Below are 14,158 nucleotides of genomic sequence, written 5' to 3'. Positions count from 1 at the left end.
GAGCGCTACCATCAGTCCTGTGTCATGCCAACAGTAAAGCATCCTGAGACCATTCATGTGTGGGGTTGCTTCTCAGCCAAGGGAGTGGGCTCACTCACAATTTTGCCTAAGAACACAGCCATGAATAAGGAATGGTACCAACACATCCTCCGAGAGTAACTTCTCACAACCATCCAGGAACAGTTTGGTGATGAACAATGCCTTTTCCAGCATGATGGAGCACCTTGCCATAAGGCAAAAGTGATAACTAAGTGGTTTGGGGAACAAAACATCGATATTTTGGGTCCATGGCCAGGAAACTCCCCAGACCTTAATCCCTTTGAGAACGTGTGGTCAATCCTCAAGAAGCGGGTGGACAAACAAAACCTCACAAATTCTGACAAACTCCAAGCATTGATTATGCAAGAATGGGCTGCCATCAGTCAGGATGTGGCCCAGAAGTTAATTGACAGCATGCCAGGGTGGATTGCAGAGGTCTTGAAAAAGAAGGGTCAACACTGCAAATATTGACTCTTTGCATCAACTTCATGTAATTGTCAATAAAAGCCTTTGACACTTATTAAATGCTTGTAATTATACTTCAGTATTCCATAGTAACATCTGATAAAAATATCTAAAGACACTGAAGCAGCAAACTTTGTGGAAATGTATATTTGTGTCATTCTCAAAACGTTTAGCCACGACTGTATATGTTGTTTTTCTGGTCATCTTGGGGTGTTGCTGTAAATTGTTCCTTTTTTGGAAGGCCTAGAATGGGTTGATATTTATGTCTGTCTCACCCTGGCAGTGGTCACAGATGCCTGGGGCAGTGATACAGGTGCTGTGGAAGTTACAGCCACAGTCCACGTCACACTCCACCCCGCTCAGCACCAGGGTGGCTGGGTCAGATGTCCAGCCTAGGGAACACTCACACTCGAACCGCGGGCTGCCGCTGCACTGGCCCTCACGACACTCATTATAACAACTGGAGCAGAGAGAGAGAGAGAGAGAGAGGTCAGCTTAGGAGAATGGAGTTATTCAGAGAACGAGACATTATAAAAGTTAGTGGAAGGGAAAAGGGCTTGTCATGATAGGGAGGATGAGAGGGAGAGAGAAAAAGAAAGAGCGACAGGGAGTGAGCCTCTCTCACGTCTGGTTGCAGTGCAGGGTGCCGTCCCCGGTGTAGCCCCTCTCACAGTGGCACTCAAAGGAGGTGGGGGTGTTGACGCAGGTGGCGAAGGGGTGGCAGCTGTGGAGGCCCAGCCTGCACTCCTCCACATCGGGACAGGTGGGGTAGGACCAGACTGGGTCCCTCTCTCCCTCCTCCAGGTGCTCCAGCTCCATCTCCATCTCCATGGGCCGCGGGGGGGCCAAGGTCTGGGGCTCAGGACTAGAGGGGGAGGAGGAATAAAAAGGTTCAGTATTACCTCCTAATGCAGAGAGGTGGTCTGGTATTGACATGGTAACTTCACAGGCAGGTCCAGTGTAGGCAGGCATTAGTTACACTGGACCTGCTCAGAGAATTATTTTTTCCATCACCACAGCCCGTTTTGTGGGCTTGTCCTCAGTTGAAGTCAAACCTGGGTAAGTAAGCATTTTGAAGTGTGGTAGTTTGCTGGTCATCATACCTGGTAGCCCGTACTTCATCCACAGCCACACTGCAGTTATACACAGAGGGGTCGTCCATCCCTCCCCAGTCTCCTCGTAGACACCTGCCGATGGTGGGGTTGTTGTAGTCTCCACACCAGCCGCACTGAAACGTCTGGAGACAGTCTGTACAGGTGACCAGAGCTGAGCACTGCTTACACTGGGGCACTGAGTGAACACTGGAGTAGGGGAGAGAGGGATAGAGGAAGGGATGGAGAGAGGATTGGGGGAAGGAGGGAGAGGGAGACAGAAACGGTTGGTACATAATAGATTCCAAATAGGAAAGAGAAATAAGATTAAACCTCCATTTTAAAACTGCTGACTACAGGAGTTCAGCTCATTGGTTCTAATGGTTTACCTGTCATACCAGTCCCTGCACTCTCCATAGGGATACTTGGTGAGGTAGGCAGCGAAGTAGAAGCAGGTCTGGGCCGACTCACACCACGCACACTGACTGGAGTTAGACAGACACTCCCCACAAGTCCTCCTCCTGTTACAGAGGGGGGGGAAGGTGGAGAGAGAGAAGAGAGAGAGAGATGCATACCCTAGAAGTAATTGCCCCAGCAACATTATATTACGATGAGCCTGACAGTGGGTACTCACTGGTTGCAGACTTTAGGGCACCCCTCTGGGTCGCGAATGGATCCATCCAGTCTTCCCCGTCGGCTGCACTGGTAGTCACCCTTCTTGCTGGAGTTGATCTGCCACTCACAGTAGGGGTCCTGTCGGCCAAAGATCATAAAAGTCAAAGGTCTACAAGATCTATAAGGGGAGTATAAAAAATCTGTTTTATGAAGCTAATGGCAGTGAGGTGTTCTGTATGTTAAATACCTGAGTGCAGGCGGAGCAGTCCCTGTACTCCTCACAGAGGGTGCATTGTGGCGGGGCCAGCAGCAGGTGGCGCTCCCCTCCCCCCTGGTCCTCCGGGCAGGGCTCCAGGTCAGGCAGTGCACGGAACAGACAGCGGCCCAGAGATGGGCACCAGCCACAGGACTGGTCTGACAGACATGCCAAGCAAGACTGGTACCCCGAGCAAGAGCCAGAACGGTATGGCTCCAAGAACAGGAAGGAAATCTCCTACAGAGAGAAAGAAATGAGAACAAAAAAAAGAGCTAGACAGTGGGAGAAGCAAACGTCTTCGATATTGATGTTAAGGGTATTGAGCCTCAGTATTACTGTGAAAACCTTTTGTTTATAAAATGTGTAATTGTCAGCTGGTACTCACACTTCCGCCGGGGAGAGCGGTTCTGTTCCAGGTCAAGGCCATCTCACTAGTCTGTCCAGAGCCTGAGTTGTTGAGGTATCCCTCGGCCTGGACCAGGTAGCGGTTCCCTCGGGTCAGGTTGGGAAACAGACGACCCATGTCAGGACGGGACAGCAGCTTCGTCTCCTTCTCCTGGTGAGCTGCCCAACGACCTACCAACTCCTTCTGAGGGGAGGAGGAAGAGGGAGTGAGAGAGTTCAGTAAAACAAATTACTGGCTGGATCTACTCGTATCTCGTAATGTAAGCACCCATCTCCCGCTCTCTCTCCCTCGCTCACCAGTTGCAGGGAGTTGGGTCCAGCAGCCATGCGGGCCTCAAAGTGTAGCCTTTGTATCCGGGCCCACATGGAAACAGTCTCGGTGGGAGGGGGCGCAGGTGGAGGGGCGCCCCACAGGGGGTGGATGAAGCCCCGGAACTGCAGGGTGACGTCCATCTCTGTGGTGGGGCTGAGGATGATGGAGGTGCTGCGCAGGATGGACACCTGAAGGGGTGGAGGTTCAAGAGGGATTGGATGGAGGTGTTACAACAGACAGCAAGGTACAACATGTCAGAAGTCAGCAGCACTACATTCAGTCAGATAAGAGTTTGGGAAGCCCACAGTATCTTAAGCAGGGTGGGAGAAGGGTAAGTATTTAGAGGGGCTTTAGAGACGCAGTATAGCTAGAAGTAGAGGTAATACCAGTAATACCAGAAAGTAAGGTGGTACGGTGTCCCTGCAAAATAAAGTGGGGGTACGCGTACCGGTAAAACACAGGCCTATCATAATAATTCAAACAAAATGTCAAGAAAACTGTAGGCTACTACACCATTATTTTTCATTACCGCATGTCAGAGGCATGAAACATTTGCAAATGGACTTGAAAATAAATGGGTGGTATTAGGCCACACTCCACAATGTGATGTGGTACGACGAGAACACTGACATTTTGACAAGCCAGAGTTGAGTGGCCGACACCAGGACAGCAGTGGATGCATAAATTATTGCCTAATGATAATCGGCAAATGTCATTACACGTTTTTTGTGTAAAAGATGTCGCTTTCCATTCAGCACTGTTTGGAGGCTGGAACTATGTTGAGAGTGGATGAATGTGCCTGGATAGCCTAGTAAAAGGAGCCCTTTGAAGTGATTGTTTGACAAATCAGATGAAAACATCATGACTGGTTGTGTTTGTGAGGGAATCGAACCCACAAGCCACACAGGACCACAATACTTGGCGGTAGGGTTGTCACAATACCAGTATACTGATACTCAGAGGTATCGTGGCATGAAACAAAACATGGAGCGGAGTAAATGTTCTGAGGAAACAGTCCTAATGTTGGAAACAAGCAGCCTGATGTCACCCAGAATTCAGTTCATTTTCCAAGCTATAACACACAATCATCTACATACAGTAGGTTTTTTAAAAGACCAAAGAGTTGTCTGCTTTGTGTTTTCCTTTTTGCCATGGAAAATCAGTTATAGTAGTATTGCGATGTTGGCAGCCCTACTTGGCGGGGCCTCTGTACCTTGTCAGGCTGGGAATCATTGCGGGGGTGCTGGAAGGTGAGCAGGTGCAGTCCCGGGACATAGTTCTCAGTGCGACAGGAAAGGAGGGAGGTGAGGAAACGGGTGCGCTCCCCCCACCAGCCGTACGCTCCTGAGATCTGGTCCACACGGCAAGCACTTTGATCTGCAATACCGAGAGGGAGGGAGAGCTCATTAAACAACACACGCAGTACCAGACCTCAATCTTACAATACTTTTCATCTTTATTTAACTAGGCAAGTCAGTTAAGAACAAATTCTTATTTACAATGACAGCCTACCAGAAGGGGCTGGGATTAAAAATAAATAAAAAATATAGGACAAAACACACATGACAAGAGACACCACATAAAGAGAGACCTAAAATGACAACATAGCATGGCAGCAACGCATAAAAACAACATGGCAGCAGCACATAAAAACACAGCATGGTAGCAACACAACATGGCAGCAGCACAAAACATGGTACAAACATTATTGGGAACAGACAACAGCACAAAGGGCAACAACAGATCACAAGAAGCAGCCACAACTGTAAGTAAGAACGTCCATGATTGATTCTTTGAATGAAGAGATGGAGATGAAACGCAGCGAACTGAAAAGAGGAGCGACCCAGGGATGTGTGTGCTTTGGGGACCTTTAACAGAATGTGACTGGCAGATGGGTGTTGTATGTGGAGGATGAGGGCTGCAGTAGGTATCTAGGGGGGGAGGCCCAATTCATGGTCCCTCATGTCTTTTTTCTCCTATGCATTTTAGCTTTTGATATTTGTATTTCCCCTCCTCCCTCTGTGCATCTCACCTGACACAGGTAGGCAGGACTCGTTCTGGACACACCAGCCGAAGTCACCGGGGGCGCGGGGCAGGGAACCCGGAGCCCCACTGAACACCAGGCAGGACTGGCAGTCAGACAGGAAGCGGGGCAGGCCCAGGCACCCTGTGCTGCCACACTGGAGAGAGACAGTTAAACATTGTTTTTATCCATGGTCAAGTTAGATTCTTAGAAGGTGGATGGGGAGGACAGATGGATGAGGTTTGGGTTGAAGATAGAGAAAAAGGGATGGAAAAAGCAGGGTGTTGGACAGGTGTGTTACCGGGTTGGTGGGTTGGTACTCCCGACAGCGGCCCTCACACCAGCTGCATTCTGGGTTCTTCAGACACATGCTCTCGTCTGGTGCCTCGGCACACACAGCGTCCTGACACACACAGAAACACACAGTCAAACAAAGATACACCACAGCAGAGCTCTCCAACCATGTTCCTGGAGAGCTACCGTCCTGTAGGTTTTCGCTCTAACCCTAATACTAATGATCTGATACTAATAATTTGCTGGTTGATAAAAATGAATCAGGTTAGTTACAACTGGGGTTGGAGTGAAAACCTACAGGAGGATAGCTCTCCAGGAACAGGGTTGGAGACCCCTGCACCACACTATACTGTGAACTACCCCAAAATTGTGCACAAGAAATACAATGTTTACAAGTCCTGCTTTCAACCCGCAAAAAACTTTATCACTGAAAAATATTATGCTTCAGGAGATGAGAGCATTGCAGTTTCAACCATCCACCTCTCCCCCTTTCAATACGCCCCTGTCCACCATGCAATAATATTCCTTAATAAACTCTCCATCCCTCCCCCCTCCTTACTTCTTGACTCACCCGGTCTCCTGGGTCACTGCTCACAAAAAGTGGAACTTTGTACGCCACCAGGTCTCCACGGGCAATACCACTGTAACCCCCGGCAACCAGCAGCACCCTGCCCTCCATCACAGCAGCTACATGGGAGTACCGCCCTCTCACAGCCTCTCCTCCTGTACGGAAAGAGAGATGATGCAACATAAAGCAACATGAATATGTGTGAGTGAGAATGTGTGTGTGTAGGGACTCACTGTGTTGGAGGCTCTCCCCAGCTGACACCCACTGATGACACCCCAGGTGGTAGAAAAAGATTTCCTCATCATAACACTTCTCCTCCTGGTAGTGGATGTGCACATTCCCCCCTGAGTGTGAGTGTGTGTGTGTGTGTGTGTGTGTGTGTGTGTGTGTGTGTGTGTGTGTGTGTGTGTGTGTGTGAGTGAGTGAGAGAGAGTGAGAGTGAGAGAGAGAGAATAGGGAGAATAAGAGCGATATTAGAGGGAAAAGGGGCTGGACAGCAAACAGTTGTATGAATCCATTCAAGAGGTCTCCATCTTTATCCAAAATTCTCTGTGATCACCATCTCTACCATACATCCCCTCACCATAGACCACCATGTAGTTTCCGATGACGGTGGCTGAGTGGAAGGCTCTCTCCCTTGGGCCTGTGGCTGGGAAACGGGAACGGAACGAGGTCCAGAACCTCCGGTCCACATGGAATACATCCGTGGAGTTCACACGTACACTGAACCTGAGGGGGGAGAGAGAGACAGGAAGGAGGCAAATGATTTGAGACAATAGAAACAGTCCAACGTTAACACAGACACCTGCTGAGACACAAATAGATACCAAACACTACTGGGAATCACACGGACACTGACACTTGGAGAAGCCAAGAACCTAGCGAGAACCTGTTCTTGCATTACCAAATAGCATCAAACACACACGACACAATGTGTACTCAGTGTGTACTTTAACTTTGATAATAAACACACATCACCATCACAGTCCCACAACCCCCTCCTCCAACTGTACCTGGCAGTGGTAGGCCTGTGGCCCCCGTAGACCAGCAGGGCCCGGGACGGGGGGTGGAACACCATGGAGTGGCCTGCTGTGGCGGGGGGCTTCCCCCCAGTGGGCTGCACCGCTTCCCACACCCCAGACCCCCGCAGACCAAACCGATACAGAGATGACGAGAACATGTCCTCTTCCGTACGACCTGCAGAGGGGAGAGGAGGAGAGAAAGATTACAAGAGTACTTATTCACAACGGATAGGCACAATCTTAGGATAGAGTGAAGTATTGAGACAGTGACACATTTGTTGTTGTTTGGGTGCTGTACTCCAGGACTTTGGATTTCAAATGATACAATGGACTATGAGGTTAAAGTACAGACTGTCAGCTTTAATTTGAGGGTATTGTAATCCATATTGGGTGAACTGTTTAGATAGAACAGCACTTTTTGTACATAATACCCTTACGTGTGTATTAAAGACGTCAAAAGTTTAGTAAGTGGTCCCATATTCCTAGTACACAATGACTACATCAAGCTTGTGACTCTATAAACTTGTTGGATGCATTTGCTGTTTGTTTTGGTTGTGTTTCAGATTGTGCGCCCAAATTAAATGAATGGTAAATAATGTAGTGTCATTTTGGAGTCACCTTTATTGTAAATAAGAATATAATGTTCCTTAAAAAAACTTCTACATGAACATGGATGCTACCATGATTACTCATAGTCCTGAATGAATCGCAAAAAATGTGGTATTTTATTTGGATCCCCATTAGCTGTTGCAAAAGCAGGATCTACTCTTCCGGGCGTCCACACAAAACACGACATACAGTGCATTCGGAAAGTATTCAGACCCCTTGACCTTTTCCGCATTTTGTTACATTACAGCCTTAGTCTAAAATGGATTAAATCGTTTTTTCCCCCTCATTAATCTACACACAATACCCCATAATGACAAAGCAAAAACAGGTTTTTAGAAAGGTTTGCAAATGTATTAAAAATGTAAATCTGAAATATTACATTTACATAAGTATTCAGACCCTTTAGTCAGTACTTTGTTGAAGCACCTTTGGCAGAGATTACAGTGTCGAGTTTTCTTGGGTATGACGCTACAAGCTTGCCACACCTGTATTTGGGGAGTTTCTCCCATTCTTCTCTGCAGATCCTCTCAAGCTCTGTCAGGTTGAATGGGGAGCGTCGCTGCACAGCTATTTTCAGGTCTGTCCTGAGATGTTCGATCGGGTTCAAGTGCAGGCTCTGGCTGGGACATTCAAAGACTTGTTCCGAAGCCACTCCTGCGTTATCTTGGCTGTGTGCTTTGGGTTGTTGTCCTGCTGGAAGGTGAACATTTACCCCAGTCTGAGGTCCTGAGCACACTGGAGCAGGTTTTCATCAAGGATCTCTTTGTACTTTGCTCTGTTCATCTTTCCCTCGATCCTGACTAGTCTCCCAGTCCCTGCTGCTGGAAAACATCCCCACAACATGATGCTGCCACCACCATGCTTCACCGTTGGGATGGTGACAGGTTTCTTCCAGATGTGACACTTGGCATTCAGGCCAAAGAATCTTGTTTCTCATGGTCTGAGAGTCTTTAGGTGCCTAGGCAAACTCCAAGCGGGCTGTCATGTGCTTTTTACTGAGGAATGGCTTCATTCTGGCCACTCTACCATAAAGGCCTGATTAGTGGAGTGCTGCAGAGATGGTTGTCCTTCTGGAAAGTTCTCCCATCTCCACAGAGGAACTCTGTCAGAGTGACCATCGGGTTATTTGTCACCTCCCTGACCAAGGCCCTTCTCCCCCGATTGCTCAGTTTGACCGAGTGGCCAGCTCTAGGAAGAGTCTTGGTGGTGCCAAACTTCTTCCATTTAAGAATGATGGAGGCCACTCTGTTCTTGGGGACCTTCAATGCTGTTTACCTTTTTTGGTACCCTTCCCCAGATCTGTGCCTCTGCACAATCCTGTCTCGGAGCTCTACGGACAATTCCTTCGACCTCATGGCTTGGTTTTCGCTCTGACCTTATATAGACAGGTGTGTACCTTTCCAATTAATTATATATATATATATCTTTTTAAATTTAACTAGGCAAGATATTTTAAAACAAATTCTTATTTACAATGACAGCCTACACCAGCCAAACCTGGACAACGCTGGGCCAATTGTGCGCCACCCTATGGGATTCCCAATCACGGCCGGTTGTGATACAGCCTGGATTCGAACCAGGGTGTCTGTAGTGACGCCTCTAGCACTGAGATGCAGTGCCTTAGACCGCCACGCCACTTGGGAGCCCTAATCATGACCAATCAATTGAATATACCACAGGTGGACTCCAATCAAGTTGTAGAAACATCTCAAGGATGATCAATGGAAACAGGGTGCAGCTGAGCTCAATTTCAAGTCTACTAGCAAAAGGTCTGAATACTTATGTCAAGAAGGTATCCGTTTTTAATATATTAGCAAAAATGTCTCAAAATCTGGTTTCACTTTGTCATTACGGGGTGTGTAGATTGATGAGGAACATTTTTTAGTTAATCAATTTTACAATAAGGCTGTAACGTAACAAAATGTGGAAAAAGTCAAGGGGTCTGAATACTTTCCGAATGCACTGTATACTATCTCTCTGATTACAATGAAGAGCAAGACGTGGCACTCTGTTCTGGGCCAGCTGCAGTTTAACTATGTCTTTCTTTGCAGCACTTGACCACATGATTGGACAATAATCAAGTGAAGACAAAACTAGAGCCTGCAGGACTTGCTTTTTGGAATCTGAAATCTAACAGTACAGCGTAAAATAAAAAGTTAGACGCAAATATCATACCCTGATAAGGGAATTTATATGTTTAAAGTAATAAGAGAATCTGAATGACATTAAGAGTAATGACTAAAGTATTTCACCCTAATAGTTACAGAAGCTTAGTGATAATGGAATATATATGTTGAAGGTAATGACCAAATAATTTCCCCCTGAAACGTAATTATTAGATTATGTAACATGTATAATGAATAATTAGACTAACGTAATTATTAGACTATGTAAAGTAAAATGAATTAGAGTGATAAACTTAAGTCCAATAAGGTTTGGTCGAGACAAGTAAGGGAGAGAAATGTGTGTGTGACTAAGAAAACACAGAGGACAATTAAACTATACATGACCTGACCTGGTTGGAACTTTGAAAAACTTACGACAGGAAAGAGACACTGTCAAGGTCCCTCTAATCTCGGGAGGGAGGGAACGGTATGGAACTGCCAGCTTGGTAGTGATATACGAGGAATGTGGACTGTGGGGAGAGATACAGCCCACCTACTGTTTGTGAGTGTGTGTGTGTATGTGCGGGGAAGTAGGTGGGGGTGGAAGTTATAAAATGACAGGTCTTTTTATTTTTGACTTTAGAACGTCCTCGTGAATAAAGAACCAACCTTTTGCAGAATCTGAGTCTTTGCCTAATTATTATTAAACCCAGGGTCTTACAAACCTCGGGGATTGGTCAAAGCTTAAATAATTGTTAGTTATAATCATTGGGATTGAAAATTCTCGTGACATACCCCCAAAGACATGCTAACATCTTACCATTACAATAACAGGGGAGGTTAGCATTTACTCCTCTAACTTTCACACTCATCATTATTCACCATTAATTCAGGATTATCCATAATCATGGTAGCATCCACATTAATGTAGAAGTGTTTAGAAACATATTCTGCAAGAAGTATTCTACAAATTCAGTTAACTTATTGAAATGCAATGTTGTTATTTACCTCCAAATATGTAGAGATAGTTGTCCACTACAGCTGCTGCATGGTTGGCCACTCTCGGTGCCCCGGGCGAATGGGATTGGCCGAGCTGCTGCCAGTCATCCTGGATTGGGCGGTACATCCAGACGTCGCTGGCTAAAGCGCCGCTCGCGAGCTCTCCTCCGAAGATCACCATGTTCCCTATCCACTCTACTGCCGTGTGGGAGTGACGAGCCGCCTGACAGACGGAGGGGGGAAAGAAAGAAGGGAGAGAGGAAGAGGGAGGTGATGAGAAGAGAGATGGCAGTTGGGATAGGGTGGGCAGGAGGAAGGGAAGGATGAGCGGAAGTGGGAACAAGAAGAAAGAAAAGGGAGGGGTGAAAGTGAGGCAGTAAGATAGAGAGAGTTGTAGAAATGGGTTAACAGGAGAGGGAGGGAAAGTGAGATTTTTAGGAGCATTGGTTTAGTCCAATGAGTGCCATCGCATCGCCGGTGCATTTTGAACTAACCCCTTTTAGTCTGTGTGATTAACGGGGGCGAAGCTAGAGTGGTGTTTGTGAGACAAGGCGTAACCCAAAGGGGCCCGGGGCCGGGTCTTTTATACAAAAACGTCTGTAGAGTCCGAACGGTTTGAGCTACAAACTATTAAAAGCTGAGAGTCACATGAACACGCACATGTAACATATTTTGCTCTATGACGCTCACAAGCTACAAAAGAGTCATTAAAACATAAGGGGTTCTTTAACATAGAAGATCATAGTGAATCCCAGGACATAGTGTCTATAATACAGTAATAAGCTCACATACTGTAGTTGCTGTCACAAACTCCAAACAGTTGTCACTGACAATTTCTGTACTTACAGCATTCATATAAATTCATTTGTCAGGTTTTTGCTTTGGCTGACCTTATTTGTTTATGGACATGTGTCAATAAAACTCATGAATGTTACTGTTTATGTCAAATTGTTTTGTGTTCTACTTGTAGCCCTGGTTGTCTTCAAAAGAAAATGGTAAAACACTTTATTGTGAGGCTATATAAGGGCTGGACATGTAGTTTAATGAAAGTCAGATAAATGAAAAGCCGATTTTTGCTGGGATCTTGAATAAAATATCAAAGCATAAGATAAACACAGGTAAGAATAACTAAAGAGAACAGTCTTTGACATATTTTATTAAGATTACATTTCTGGCATGCGGGCAGGCACTTACTGGGGAGTGTCCATAAAATCTGTTCTCCCATTGGTTCAAGCTGAAGTTGTATTTAACCAGGTCCCCCAAAGCTCGGTTCAAGTCAAACCCTGAAATATCAAACAGCCCCAACCATACAGAACCAGTTAACCCATTACATCATGACATACATTGAAACCCACAATGATTACTATTTCAGAGCCAGTTGTCGAACAGCAATAAGGTCAAGGTCTTCTGTGAAGCCATGTGCTCGCCTCATCTAAACTGGGTTAATGTTAACCAAGCCCAACAAAACTCCTGACTGGGTCGATATCAGGTCCAGTTAGACAATGAATCAGCACATAAAGTGAAAACAAATCAATCCTAACATCCTGACTTGCAACACCCTGCTAACTAACAACACCTGAATTAGAATGGTACACATTATTTGTATACAATGGGCATGTATAATACTTGTTTTATGTACAATGGGATCCACCACTATATAAAAATAAATAAACAAACAGTTGTTCAGTGTTCCATCTCTCACCTCCAAACAGGTACATGGCTCCAGTGGAGGACAGGTAGACCCCAGCAGAGCCGGTCCGGGGGGGCATGTAGGGGTCACCCCCACTCACCTGCCACCACTGCCCCGCCCCACTGTCATCACGGAGACCCAGCTGACAGCTCTGGCCCAGGAAGTCTGAGCTGCAGAGACAACGCTCTCCTCTCTGAGAGGAAGAGAAAGGAAAGGAGAAAGAAAGAAAGAGAGAAATCAGCAATCAACGCTATTACAACGTGTAAAGGAAAGGAGGGTAATTCAACCCTTATTTATGTTGCAGCACTGGTTTCCCCTTATGTGTTTGAACTCAAATGTATACCCTGCTTAATAATTAACTTCTTAGGCAGCCTTGTACATAGGTTCCCTCAGCTAGCTGTCTCCAGCATCTCAGTTGGCTGTCCACTTTCAATCCACGCCTAACTCATCCCAACCTTTGTTTTATTGCACAGTAATAAACCAATATGTTGCCTGTATGTTGTCTAAAGACTGCAGTTTCCAATGTGGATAATAAAGTCTCCCTTCCCCTTCTTACCTTGTCACAGGTGCCGTGCAGGATGCAGGCCTGGGGACATAGAGGGGTGCTGCAGTCGGCTCCTCCCCAGCCCAGATGGCACTGGCACAGGGACGAGGCCGTGTCACAGCGCCCGTGACCTCCGCAGGCCCCAGGGCACACAGAGAACGAGTAGGTGGCATTGAAGCCCAGGAGGTTGTAGTTGGCATCACTGAAGAGGTGGAGCAGCATCTGGAGGGAGGAGAGAAGAGAGAAAGGATGTGAAGGGGGCAATGAACAACTGGATTACATTTTTTCCATGATATTGTAATCATTCCAGCCCATCGAGTCAGAAAAGTCCAGCTGTCACACTAAATTGTGTGCTGAAATCAAATTGGGGCCATGGAAACCTGTCAATAAATCCATCCATTTAATGCTGGTATGAAGTATCCCCACCCAAATCCCCAGCAGTCTGAGGTTGATATCCTACATCTCAGAACATGTCTAGTTCCGCCTTCCATAGATAATGATGCGGTTACCTTGCCAGACTTGGCTTCTATGGGCTGCGGCAGGGTGGTGCCACTCAGACTGGCCAGTAGAGGGTTCTGGTAGGAGTCTCCATCATAGACGAACAGGTAATCATATGTGCATTCTGTCTCCATGAAGGTAAAGTTCAGGACGATACGGTAATTGCTGCTGGGGGCTTGGAGAGAATACAGGTAAGAAAGATCAGTCTGATATAATTTAGAGTTCACTTAATTTGCTCTATACAGGATTTTCCTTGGCATATCTTGAGACCCATGTATTCACATCAAACTGACAATCAACTAAGACAACTAATCTATCAACACACACTGTCCTCACAGCACTCAGTTTTCCTACCACTGTCTCACTCACCTTTGATGAGCCACTCGCAGTTCCCGTTTACAGAGTAGTTCCCTGGCCCGTCTGTGACGTACCCTGGGGGGCCCCTGAGCACCTGTCGGTGGCCCTTACAGTCTCCTGCCCAACACCCAGGGGCCACAGCCACCAGCAGCAACCCCAGCAGGGGGACATGGAGGAGGGAGGCCATCCTCTCCCCCACCTGGAATAGGTGGAGGAGGTGAAGAAGATGGGGTTGTCCGATTACCTCGCTCACAAGCCGGGAACC

At 46.7% G+C, this 14,158-nt stretch overlaps 1 protein-coding gene across 3 annotated transcripts in view; it reads right to left on the bottom strand.

Moving 5' to 3' along the window:
* LOC115177305 (multiple epidermal growth factor-like domains protein 8) overlaps window positions 1-14,158 on the bottom strand; it is a 35,355-nt gene that overhangs the window by 19,548 nt on the left and 1,649 nt on the right. The window contains exons 2-22 of one of the 3 annotated variants that reach the window (XM_029737954.1): window positions 13,906-14,157; window positions 13,548-13,711; window positions 13,051-13,260; window positions 12,507-12,687; window positions 11,999-12,087; window positions 10,814-11,027; window positions 7,083-7,266; window positions 6,653-6,798; window positions 6,303-6,413; window positions 6,061-6,224; window positions 5,509-5,610; window positions 5,217-5,364; window positions 4,398-4,561; window positions 3,169-3,372; window positions 2,852-3,055; window positions 2,458-2,703; window positions 2,230-2,348; window positions 1,985-2,116; window positions 1,608-1,805; window positions 1,130-1,369; window positions 780-964 (exon numbers count right to left, since the gene is read on the bottom strand). In XM_029737954.1, coding sequence (XP_029593814.1) covers window positions 780-964; window positions 1,130-1,369; window positions 1,608-1,805; window positions 1,985-2,116; window positions 2,230-2,348; window positions 2,458-2,703; window positions 2,852-3,055; window positions 3,169-3,372; window positions 4,398-4,561; window positions 5,217-5,364; window positions 5,509-5,610; window positions 6,061-6,224; window positions 6,303-6,413; window positions 6,653-6,798; window positions 7,083-7,266; window positions 10,814-11,027; window positions 11,999-12,087; window positions 12,507-12,687; window positions 13,051-13,260; window positions 13,548-13,711; window positions 13,906-14,080 — 3,580 coding nt within the window. In that variant the 5' untranslated portion in view covers window positions 14,081-14,157. The remainder of the gene's footprint in view (window positions 1-779; window positions 965-1,129; window positions 1,370-1,607; window positions 1,806-1,984; window positions 2,117-2,229; window positions 2,349-2,457; window positions 2,704-2,851; window positions 3,056-3,168; window positions 3,373-4,397; window positions 4,562-5,216; window positions 5,365-5,508; window positions 5,611-6,060; window positions 6,225-6,302; window positions 6,414-6,652; window positions 6,799-7,082; window positions 7,267-10,813; window positions 11,028-11,998; window positions 12,088-12,506; window positions 12,688-13,050; window positions 13,261-13,547; window positions 13,712-13,905; window position 14,158) is intronic. The other 2 variants (XM_029737955.1, XM_029737956.1) reach the window with 2 other exon arrangements.

This window comes from Salmo trutta, chromosome 37 (assembly GCF_901001165.1).
Source record: "Salmo trutta chromosome 37, fSalTru1.1, whole genome shotgun sequence".
Classification (NCBI taxonomy): Eukaryota; Metazoa; Chordata; class Actinopteri; order Salmoniformes; family Salmonidae; genus Salmo; species Salmo trutta.
This window is presented reverse-complemented; position numbering and strand designations above follow the sequence as displayed.